Source organism: Apodemus sylvaticus, chromosome 11 (assembly GCF_947179515.1).
Source record: "Apodemus sylvaticus chromosome 11, mApoSyl1.1, whole genome shotgun sequence".
In the NCBI taxonomy this organism is placed as follows: domain Eukaryota; kingdom Metazoa; phylum Chordata; class Mammalia; order Rodentia; family Muridae; genus Apodemus; species Apodemus sylvaticus.
In genome coordinates this window covers 77,090,866-77,103,176 of record NC_067482.1, presented here as the reverse complement: position 1 = coordinate 77,103,176, position 12,311 = coordinate 77,090,866, and the positions used below count along the sequence as shown (strand labels likewise).

Sequence of the window (12,311 nt, the reverse complement as noted above, 5' to 3'; positions counted from 1 at the left end):
CGTCAAGTCTGCAGACCTAAGTTCAGATCTCCATATTCACATAAAAAGCTCTGCTCAGTGGGTACATACAGTACTAGAGATGGAGACAAGAGGAGCCCAGGGGGCACACTGGCTGGCCAGTCTAGCCAAAAGGTTAGTTCCAGATTCACCGAAAAACTGTCTCACAATAAAAGATGTGGAACCATGGCGGTAGCAGAACACCTAAGCTGGAACCCTGGCCTCACACATACTTGCAGAGGGGAGCGCACATTAAGGGACATGGAAACACAAAAATGTCACACATACACTAAGACAGACTGACAAAAGGGCTGGGGCCAAACAGCTGAAGCATTCCCGAAGATTAAGCAAAGCGTTTGCCCTGTATGTCACACATCAAAACACACTAACAATAAAGTGACAGTAAGTGACTTGGCTGGTTATCAGCAAGGCACACAAATGACTCAAAAAAAAAAAAAAAAGACAATGGGGTAAAAAATGAGTAACTCACAAAAAAAGAAAGCTAAACAGCACAATAAGCAAACAGTACAAAGCTCAACCAAACAATCCTAGCAGAATCTACATTCTTACTTGACCTACTTATCTTAGTATAATTTGATAAAAACATTTTGAAAAACCACCTGGTATAATCCTACTGTTACCTCCAATGCTACTTCTAGAGTTCACTTGAACATGTATTGTTGGATTCAGTCGCAACAGAACAAACAAACATGAAACAGAAAAAAACCAAAAACACAAAAAACAAGAATGAATGAGAAAAACCAGCCACAACCTAATCGTCCATGTGCTGTCAGCTTGAAGAATGGAACCCCAAATGCAGAGTAAATCAAACTCTGTCTGCAACAACTTGGATGAATATGTCTAGGTGCCTACCAACAGAAGACACACCCACACCACACAGAGAATGAATATAACATAGAAACATGTTGCCGTATTAAATTCAAATGAGGCAAACCCCAAATACTCCTGCTAGGAGTACACACGATTGATAACCCTGGCAAAACAAAAACAAAAAACTTCCTGCAGGAAAGAGTGAAGAATGGCGGTGCTTTGGAGCATCCAGCCTTGTTTTCTGTGTGGACATAACAGGAGTGGGTCATTTAGCTAGCTATCAGTATTTTTCAAACTGTAAATATGCATTGTGTATACGGTATAGCGCAGCAACAAAAACTAATAATATAAAAATGATATGTATAAAAATAATACAATAACTGGAAATGTTTAAAACTAAGGTAATTCGGTCTTTTTGCTATCAGATGTGGTGGCCTAGACCTGTAATCCCAGCCCTGCACAGATTGTGGCTGGAGGATACGAAGTATGAGATCAACATGGGCTACAGTTAAACTCTATACATATATTATCTGTGTATGTATCTCCAAAACTTAGTAGGTGTTAGTGCGATGCAATGTGAAACAAGAATGCACTGAAAAGTCACAAAACAGAAATGAACGCAAGCAGACTGATACTTGGTAAGGCAAAAGCAACAAAATTAAGGTCAGCAGTCACATATAAAGTTGCACTAATAGCCCCGAATCAAAAGTAGCTTCGGAACTGAAGCGTCCAGTACTCCGGGAGGGGCCGGCCTGGCTGAGGGCTGTTGTGGCCATGGCCCCGCGATCCCCGAACGCAGACAGCGCGCAGCGGCTGGAGGTACTAAAGGCGTCGGGGCTAACGGCGCCGACCCGAGCTGCGCGCGGCCGGCGGGAGGCAGGAGCCGTGCTCCGGCGGGAGAGAGGCTGGCCCGCGTCCTCACCTCGTCCACTGTGCGGCGCGGAAGATGCAACGTCCCGAGCAGCAGCTTGAGCTTCACAGCCGAGGAGAGGCGGTGGAAGCAGAGGCGGATGTTATCGATGACTGCAGCGGTGAGCAGGGACGCGATGCTGGGTGGTGCCCACAGCTCGTCGGTGGCGCCCAGCTTGTTGTGCAGCCACAGGCCCGTGTCGCTCTCCCGCATGGAAGCCATCTTGGCGGCGGCAGCGCGCGTCGGCCGGCATCTTACGCGGACGCCTACGTGTCCACAGCGAGGGCCCCCAACATGGCGGCACCCGTTGGCGTGGGGCGGGGCCTCGAGTGACAGACAAGTGCAATTGCAAATGGCCCCGCCTTCTGGAGGCTTCGAGCCGAGGCGCAAGAACCGGAGTGAGGGGAACGGGAGTGAGGGATGAGTCTCCGCGAAAAGGACTGTGGGTTTCCGTAACGCATGATGGCGGCACCCACTGAGGCGCCGGGCAATGACGCAGCCGGAGTTGAGTCGCATTCGTGCGTCGTCGAGATGAACCGCCCAGAGTACGGCAGTGGGGTGCTACAGTTTGGTTTTCTGGTATGCTGCCCAATGGAGGAAGGTCTGGAGAGTGCTCTGGCCTCATTCTCCACAGCCTAGCTCTGCAGTCTTGAATGCCCATTGCCCATCCTACAGACAGTGCTGCCTCAGGTCCGCATATAAAGGTCCGTTCTGTGTGGGAGATGCCCAAGGTCGCGGTGCCTGCGGTTAATCATCAGGAAAATTGCAAAGTGTAGTAGACAGGGCAAGATCCGTGGAGGACGTGTAATGTTTGGAAGGTGTAAATAGGACTCGACAGACAGTTACGGGACACGGGAGGGGGGTTGCTTGGCTTACTTATAAAGCTGGCTGTGTAACATTTGTGTGTCTTGTGTCTTCACTGATCATCACTTTCCTAAGAGAGGCACAGCCAAGTACTTCTGGTGTCCATCGGGGTCCTTCCTGCCTGGTTGCCTCTGCTAGGTAGTGCTACCACTGCTTATTCAGGTTTGCTATCCTAACATTACCAAACTAGACTGCTGATGTACTCATGAAGTGTTTGTGAGTGGATGGAGCTGCCACTGCTGACTTGTGAACAGAACTGCCGATTTCTAGACAACACAGATGGGAGTTGCTCCAAAGAAACTTTCTAAACAGGTCCACGTCCCCTGAAACCTTTCTTTCCTACTATCTCTGGTGGGTGGTGGGCTAAAAGGTTAAAGCGTTTAAGAACCATCATTAAAAATAGGCTTTGAAAAATCAGTTATAGGTGGTCTCCAAGTGGCTTAGGTATTATGGGTAACTGCTTCTAATGTAGAGGAAACGGCAGATTATAAGCAGTTAGCAATGTGCTTAAGGAGACTGGCAAAATGGCAGATACTGCCACTGGATGGTATCCTGCCTTGCTCCCAATAGAGATTTCTTTTTAGCTTTGCTTTGTAGTGTTCATGTATACTATTTTGGAAACGTTTAATGGGAAACCTGATGATTCTTTTCTGTTAGAGAAGGGTTTTTTTTTGGGGGGGGGGGTTGTTTGTTTGTTTGTTCTTATTTTTTGGCTTTTTCCAGATAGGGTTTCTCTGTGTAACCCTGGCTGTCCTGGAACTCACTCTGTAGACCAGGGTGGCCTCAAACTCAGAAATCTGCCTGCCTCTGCTGGAATTAAAGTGCTGGAATTAAAGGCGTGCGCCACCACGGCCTGACTGCTCTGTTAGAGAAGTTGATTATGCATTTAGAGAGTTTTCACATAGAGGTAGAAGTGGGTGGGGCACTAGGAGGAGAAAAGTTCAGGCTTGGAGAATGAGACCAGGAATGTATCGCTCTATGAAAGCAAACTATGCTGGAAGGTAACCTGCTGCCCTGCCCTGCTTCTAGGGACCTGAAAGAAGAGGAAATGGCTCAGGTACAACAGGTTAAAGTGCCGCACGGTGCACCACCAGAGGGCCTACTCAGACACCTTCAGCCTTCCCAGGCTGTGTAGCATATGCCTGCTGACAACGGTGGACAGGCTTCGAATAAATTGACCTGGAGACAGATACAAATGCTAGATTTAAAGCATTTTAAAGAGGCTGTAGTATCATATGGCTTGCATTCTTCCTGTGTCTAAGAAATGCTAAATAACTGGGCTATACAGCATAGGGTGATCCCACAAGATTGGAAGGGATTGGTGTCAGCTGTTATAGAAGCTGGACAACAGTTACAATGGTTGTTGTGGTGGAGGCACAAAGCCACAAAACTACCACAACATAATTTAGCAAGGGGAATAAATGTTACTAAAGACCAGCTGCACCATACACCTTCCTGTTTGCACCTGTGCCTGGAGCAGAGCTTCTGCTCTGGATCCAAACCTACACAGGCCACACCCCAGTTGCAGCTTGACTCCCCAGGTATTTTGACATATCCAGGATCACAGGTGGGACCCCAAACCCAGCCCCAATACCCAGTGTACCCGGACCTCAGGACACAGATACTCCGCCCAGGTGGAGACCTGCATGCCTTCTGATTTGCACCAGTGCCTGGAGTAGAGACTCTGCTTTGGATCCAAACCCACATATCCCACACCCAGTTGCAGCTTAACTCCCCAGGATTTCTGACACATCCAGGATCAAAGGAAGGACAGGCTCTAGTCAGAGACATAGAGACCAGTCAACACCAGAGATAACCAGATGGTGAGAGACAAGCACAAGAACACAAGCAACAGACACCAATACGACTTAGCAACATCAAAACCCAGTTCTCCCACCATAGCAAGTCCTGCATACCTCAATACAACTTTGAGGCAAGATTCAGATCTAAATTCTCATTTCATGAAGATAATAGAGGACGTTAAAAAGGACATAAATAACTCCCTTACAGAAATACAGGAGAACACAAACAGGTGAAGGACTTGACCAAACCATCCAGGATCTAAAAATTGAAATAGAGCCATTAAAGAAAACAAAGTTAGACATCCCTGGAAATAGAAAACCTAGGAAAGAGAGCAGTAGTCACAGATGCAAGCTTCAGCAACAGAATACAAGAGATAGAAGTGAGAATCTCAGGTGTGGAAGATACCATAGAAGACATCAACACAACAGTCAAAGAAAATACAAAAAGCAAAAAGTTCCTAACTCAAAACATTCAAGAAATCTGGGACACAATGAAAAGACTAAACCTAAGAATAATAGTTATAGAAGAGAGTGAAGATTCCCAACTCAAAGGGCTAGCAAACATCTTCAACAAAATTATAGAAGAAGACTTCCCTAAAGAAGGAGATACCCATAAACATACAAGAAGCCTACAGAACACCAAACAGATGGGACCAGAAAAGAAATTCCTCCTGTCACATAATAATTAAAACATCAATTGCACAGAACAAAGAAAGAATATTGAAAGTGAAAAGGTCAAGTTACATATAAAGGGAGACCTATCAGAATTACATCAGACTGCCAGGCTGTGGTGGTGCATGCCTGTAATTCCAGCACTCTGGGAGGCAGAGGCAGGCAGATTTCTAAGTTTGAGGCCAGCCTGGTCTACAGAGTGAGTTCCAGGACAGCCAGGGCTATACAGAGAAACCCTGTCTCAAAAACAATTAAAAAAAAAAAAAAGAATTACATCAGACTTCAAAACAGAGACTCTAAATGCCAGAAGATCTTGGGCAGATGTCATACAGACCCTAAGAGAACAAATATGCCAGCACAGGCTACTATACCCAGCAAACTCTCAATTGCCATAGAGGGAGAAGCCAAGGTATTCCAAGATAAAACTAAATGTAAACAATATCTTTCCAATAATCCTGCTCTACAGAGGATAATAGAAGGAAAAGTCCAACACAAGGAGGGAAACTACACCCAAGAAAAAGCAAGAAATTAATCTTGTCACAACAAAAGAAGAAAAACAAACATAATTCCACCTCTTACAACAAAAATTACAGGAAGCAACAATGATTGGTCCCTAATATCTCTCAACATCAATGGACTCAATTTCCCAAAAACAAGACATAGGCTAACAAACTGGATAACTAAACAAGATCCAACATTTTGCTGCATACAGGAAACATACCTAGAAGACAAAGACAGACATTATCTCAAAGGGAAAGGATGGAAAAAAAATTTCAAAGCAAATGGTCCCAAGAAACAAGCTGGAGTAGCCATTTTAATATCCAATAAAATAGACTTTCAACTGAAAGTTGTCAAAAAATGTGGGGAAGGGCACTACATACTCATCAAAAGAAAAATTCACCAAGATGATCTCTCAGTTCTGAAAATCTATGCCCCAAATGCAAGGACATCTACATTTGTAAAAGAAACATTACAGAAGGGCTGGAGAGATGGCTCAGTGGTTAACACTGACTTTTCTTCTGAAGGTCATGAGTTCAAATCCCAGCAACCATATGGTGGCTCACAACCATCCGTAATGAGATCTGACACCCTCTTCTGTAGTGTCTGGAGACAGCTACAGTAATGTACTTAAATATAAAATGATAAATCTTTTTTAAAACCCACTTAATTAAAAAAAAAAGAAACATCACAGAAGTTCAAAGCTTAAACTCATTGAACCTCACACAATGATAGTAGGAAATTTCAACAGCACCCCACCCCACCAATGGACAGATCATGGAAACTGAAACTAGAAGCAGTTATGGGCCAAATGGATTTAACAGATATCTGCAGAACATTTCACCCTAAAACAAGAGAATATATCTTCTTCTCAGCACCTCATGGTATCTTCTCAAAAATCGATCATATAATCGGACACAAAACAAACCTCATCGGATACAAGAACATTGAATTAATCCCACGTATTCTATTGGACCACCATTGACTAAGACTGGTCTTCAATAACAACAAAAACAATAGAAAGCCTACATGCACATGGAAGCTGAACAACTATCTACTCAAAGATAATTGGTTAGGTAAGAAATAAAGAAATTAAAGACTTTGTAGATGAAAATAAAGGCACAACATATCTGAACTTTTGGGATACAATGAAAACAATTCTAAGAGGAAAATGCATAGCTCTGAGTGCCTCCATAAAGAAATTGTAGAGATCATACACTAGCAGCTTAACAGCAAATCTAAAAGCTCTAGGACAAAAAGAAGCAAATACACACAAGAGGAGTAGACAGCAGGAAATATCAAACTCAGGGCTGAAATCAGCCAATTAGAAACAAAGAGAACTATACAAAGAATCAACAAAACTAGGAGCTGGCTCTTTTAAGAAAATCAACAAAGAAGACAACCCCTTAGCCAAACTATCTAGAGGGCACAGAGACAGTATCCAAATAAAAAAAATCAGAAATGAAAAGGGAGACATAACAACAGAAACTGAGGAAATTAAAAAATTAATCAGATCCCACTGCAAAAGCTTATACTCAACACAAATGAAAAATCTGGATGAAACAGATGATTTCCTAGACAAATACCAGGTACCAAAGTTAAATCAGGATCAGATAAACCATCTAAACAGTCTCATAACCCCCAAGGAAATAGAAGCAGTCATTAGAAGTTTCCCAACCAAAAAAAGTGCAGAGCCAGATGATTTTAGTGCAGAATTCTTTTAGACCTTCAAAGAAGACCTAAAACAAATACTTCTCAAACTATTCTATAAAATGGAAGCAGAAGGAACACTACCCAATTTTATTTTATTTAATTAATTTATTTATTTATTATTTTATTTATTTATTTATTTATTTTGATTTGGTTTTTACAAGACAGGGTTTCTCTGTATAACCCTGGCTGTCCTGGAACTCACTCTGTAGACCATGCTGGCCTTGAACTCAGAAATCCACCTGCCTCTGTCTCCCAAGTGCTGGGATTACAGGCATGTGCCACCATCGCCGGCTACCCAATTCTTTCTTTGAAGCCACAGTTACACTAATACCTAAACCACAAAAGACCCAACAAAGAAAGAGAACTTCAGACCAATTTCCCTTATGAATATTGATGGGAATATACTCAATAAAAGTCTCACAAACTGAATTCAAGAATTCAGCAAAATGGTCATTCACCATGATCAAGCAGACTTTATCCCAGGAATGCAGGGATGTTTCAATATATGAAAATCCATCAATGTAATCCACTATATAAACAAACTCAAAGAAAAAACACATGATTGTCTCATTAGATCCTGAAAAGGCCTTTGGTAAACTACAATACCCATTCACATTAAAAGTATTAGATCAGGAATTCAAGGTTCATACCTAAATATAATAAAAGCAATATACAGCAAACCAATAGCCACCATCAAACTAAATGGAGAGAAACTCAAAGCAACCCCTTTAAAATCTGGGACAAGACAAAGCTGCCCACTCTCTCCCTGCATTAAAATCTGAGACAAGACAAGGCTGCCCTACCTGGTCAATATAGTACTTGAAGATCTAGCCAGAGCAATTAGAAAACAAAAGGAGATCAAAGGGATACAAATTGGGAAGGAGACAGTCAAGATATTACTATTTGCAGATGATATGATAGTATACATAAATGACCCCAAACATTCTACCAGAGAGCTCCTACAGCTGATAACTTCAGCAAAGTGGCTAGATATAAAATTAGCTCTAACAAATCAATAGCCTTCCTCTACTCAAATGATAAACAGGCTGAGAAAAAAATTAGGAAAACAACACCCTTCACAATAGTCACAAATAACATAAAATATCTTGGTGTGACTCTAACCAAGCAAGTGAAAGATCTGTATGACAAGAACTTCAAATCCCTGAAGAAAGAAATCAAAGAAGAACAGATGAAAAGATCTCCCATGCTCATGGATTGGCAGGATGAATATAATAAAAATGGCCATCTTACTGAAAGCAATCTACAGGTTCAATGCAATCCCCATCAAAATTCCAAATCAATTCTTCATAGTTAAAGCAATTCTCAAATTCATTTAGAATAAACAAAAACTGGGATAGCAAAAACTAAGATCAACAATTGACAAATGGAACCTTATAAAATTGAAAAGCTTCTCTAAGGCAAAGGAAACTATAAGTAGGACAAAATAGCAACCTTCAGATTGGGAAAAGACCTTTATGAACCCTACATCTGATAAAGAGCTAATATCCAAAATATACAAAGAAGTTAGAGTTCAGAGAACTAAGTAAGTCTATTAAAAACAGAGAGTTCTCAACTGAGGAATCTCAAATGGCTGAGAAGCACTTAAAGATGTGTTCAGCATACTTAGTCATCAGAGAAATGCAAATCAAAATGACCCTGAGATTTCACCTCACACCAGTCAGAATGGCTAAGATAAAAAAAAAATTCAGGTGACAGCAGATTTTGGTGAGGATGTGGAGAAAGAACACTCCTTCATTGCTGGTGGGACTGCAAGCTGGTAAAAACCACTTTGGAATTCAATCTGGCTGTTTCTGGGAAAATTGAAATTAGTTCTACCTAATGGCCCAGCTATACCATTATTGGGCATATATCCAAAAAATGTTTCAACATATAACAAGGATACATGCTCCAACTATGTTCATAGCAGTTTTATTTATAATAGCCAGAAGCTGGAAACAACTTAGATGTCCCTCACAGAAGAATGGATACAGAAAATGTAGTACATTTATACAGTGGACTACTACTCAGCAATTAAAAACAATGACTTCATGAAATTTGCTGGTAAATGGATGAAACTAGAAAATATCATCCTGAGTGAGACAAATCAGTCACAAAAGAACACACTCACTGATAAATGGATATTAGCCCCAAAGCTCACATTGCCCATGATTCAACCCACAGACCATATGGAGCTTAAGAGGAAGGAAGATCAGGGTTTATGAATGCTTGAGTCCTCATCATAGGAAGTGGAGGAGGAGAGGGATCTGGGAGGGAGAGAGGAGGGGGAGGAAATAAGAGGGTAGTATCAGGTACTGGAGGAGATGGGAGAGAGGTACAGAGGCACAGGGAGAATGAGGAAATGGGGATAGTCACTGGAGGCTCCCAGACACAATGGGGATGACTCTGGCTGAAATGTGCAGAGAAGGGGGAGAAAGAACCTGTAGAGACCACCTCCAACAGGCAGGCACAGGGACTGGTCGAGGGATGGGGGCACCCGCCCATTTCAAAGTTGTTAACCCAGAAATGTTCCTGTCCAAAGGAAGAAAGGGGACAAAATATGGAGCAGAGACCGAAGGAAGGACCATCTGGAGACTGCCCCACCTGGGGATCCATCCTGCCTGCAGACACCAAACCTTACACTGTTGCTGTGGTCAAGAGGTGCTTGCTAACAAGAACCTGATATGGTTGCTCCTTGGAAGGTCTGGCCAGCAACTGACCAATGCAGATGTGGATGCTTAGAGCCAACCATCAGACTGAGCTCAGGGACCCCATGGAAGAGCTGGTAGATGGACTGGAGGAGCTGAGGGGGATTGCAACCCCATAGGAAGAACAACATCAGCTGGCAGGATCACCCAGTGCTCCCAGAGTCTAGACCACCAACCAAGGAGGGTACAGAGAGGGATCCATGACTCTAGATACATATGTAGCCGAGGAAGGCCTTATCTGACAGCAATGGGAGGGGAGGCCCTTGGTTCTGTGGAGGTTTGATGCCCCAGTGGAGGGGGATGCTGTAACAGTGGGTGGAAGAGGGTGGGTAAGTGAGGGAGCACCCTCATGGAGGCAAAAGGGAGAAGGGAGAAGGTGGATGTGGGATGGGTAGTTTGTGGAGGGGTAAACAGAAAGTGGAATATCATTTGAGATGTAAAGGAATGGAGTGATTAATAATAATAGTAAGAGTAATAATGATAATAAAAAGACCAGCTGCACCGGGCAGGCGGTGGCCACGCCTGTAATCCCAGCACTCTGAGAGGCAGAGGCAGGCAGATTTCTGAGTTCAAGGCCAGGCTGGTCTATAGAGTGAGTTCCAGGACAGCCAGGGCTACACAGAGAAACCCTGTCTCGAAAACAACAACAACAACAACAAAAAAAACCAAAAAGCAAACAAACAAACAAAAAACCAAAAAAATAGACCAGCTGCTTGGTGAAGGGCATTGTGCTGATTTACAAGAACAAATCCAATTTGATGGCGGTGTAATTGAACAATGTCATGTTGCTGCTTTGAGAGCTTGGGATTTAGTTGAAGTACCTGGGGGAAAAATCCACCTCATTTACAAAAATAATACAGGGTTCTGAGGAAGCCTTCACAGAATTCTTACAGAGGTTGAGTTCAGCTGTGAACAGAACCATAACAGACTCTGAAAGCAGACAGTCATTGAGAGAAATATTGGCATTTGAAAATGCAAATGTCAAATGCAAGAGAGTAATCAGAGCATTTAAAGCGTGTGGAGCCTCTATAGATGAATGGATAAGGGAAATAGCAGATATTGGTTCTCTGGAGTATAATGCCAGTACCACAGGGCAAATCATAGCTAGAAATATCAGGAATCAAAATGCTTGATGTTTTCATTGTGGTGAATTTGGTCATTTCCAAAGAAATTGTTAAGGTTAACCAGAAAAGGGGAAATCATTTTGAAATGTAAATAAAAAATTCACCGAATAAGAAAAATGCATTAAAAAAAAAAAAAGATTCAGAGCTCACTGGGTGGCGGTGGCGGTGACGGCAGTGGCCAGTGGTGCACGCCTTTAATCCCAGCACTTGGGAGGCAGAGGCAGGCAGATTTCTGAGTTCGAGGCCAGCCTGGTCTACAGAGTGAGTTCCGGGATAGCCAGGACTACACAGAGAAGCCCTGTCTCAGAAAACTAGAAAAAGAAAAGATTCAGAGCTCAAAAGAACAACAACAACAAAGATTCAGAGCTCAAAATGACAGGTATATTGACTCTAGAGAATATGGTATTAATAGGAGAGAACAAGTAGGTTCTGGTCGCTAAGATTCAAACACTGGTCAGAGGACTGCTGGTCTAAGACATAAGAGATAACCTCTTGCATCAGGAAACATAACAGGGGCCTGTCAGCTTGAGACCCCACAGCCAACAATACAAGCTGTGTTCCTTTGGTCAGGCAGGAGATACTTAACAGGCAAGAAAATTCAAAATTAGGTATTTCTGATCTTATACATGCTAGAGAAAGAAGTGAAGCTTTGGGTCTGGCTAGAAATACCTCTCTTATCCCCAAAAGTTGAATGTTACAAGTTAATCACAGGTGTGTATGTCACTTCAGGGACAGTGGGAATAATTGGGAAGAAGTGGATTTATTCTGCATCCAGGTGTAGTAGATGGGGATGGCAAGGAAGAAATTAGAATCATGGCATATGTGAGAAAGGAGATGCAAATTGATGCAGGGGATAGAATTGATCAACTGTTGTTGTTTCTGTAAAAGCATGGCTGCTCCAGTAGAAAGAACAGGAGCTTTTGGGAGCACTGGAAAATGTTTGTTCTGGCAAACAATGATTAATATATATAAATGAATGGTGTTGACAGAAGGTTTGGTGGATCACTTACTATACTTTCCCAACATTCTTGGAATGCATATTGGCCACTTCAGAAGGTTATACACAATTTATAGGAATTACTAAGTTATCACGAATAAGACAAAGTGTCCAATGGAATACCTGTGTGGGATCAGAAGGTCAAACAGGGAAGTTAGGGCCTTATGTGGCTGACAAACCCATAAACTGATGGGGAAG

At 42.6% G+C, this 12,311-nt stretch overlaps 1 protein-coding gene across 2 annotated transcripts in view; it reads right to left on the bottom strand.

Annotated features, from left to right (window-relative positions):
• Nelfa (negative elongation factor complex member A) overlaps positions 1 to 12,311 on the bottom strand; it is a 67,420-nt gene that overhangs the window by 24,537 nt on the left and 30,572 nt on the right. The window contains exon 1 of one of the 2 annotated variants that reach the window (XM_052198613.1): positions 1,751 to 2,187. The exons of the other annotated variant lie outside the window; for it this stretch is intronic. Coding sequence (XP_052054573.1) covers positions 1,751 to 1,960 — 210 coding nt within the window. The 5' untranslated portion in view covers positions 1,961 to 2,187. Of the gene's footprint in view, positions 1 to 1,750; positions 2,188 to 12,311 lie in introns of those variants that run through there. 2 annotated transcript variants of the gene reach the window in all.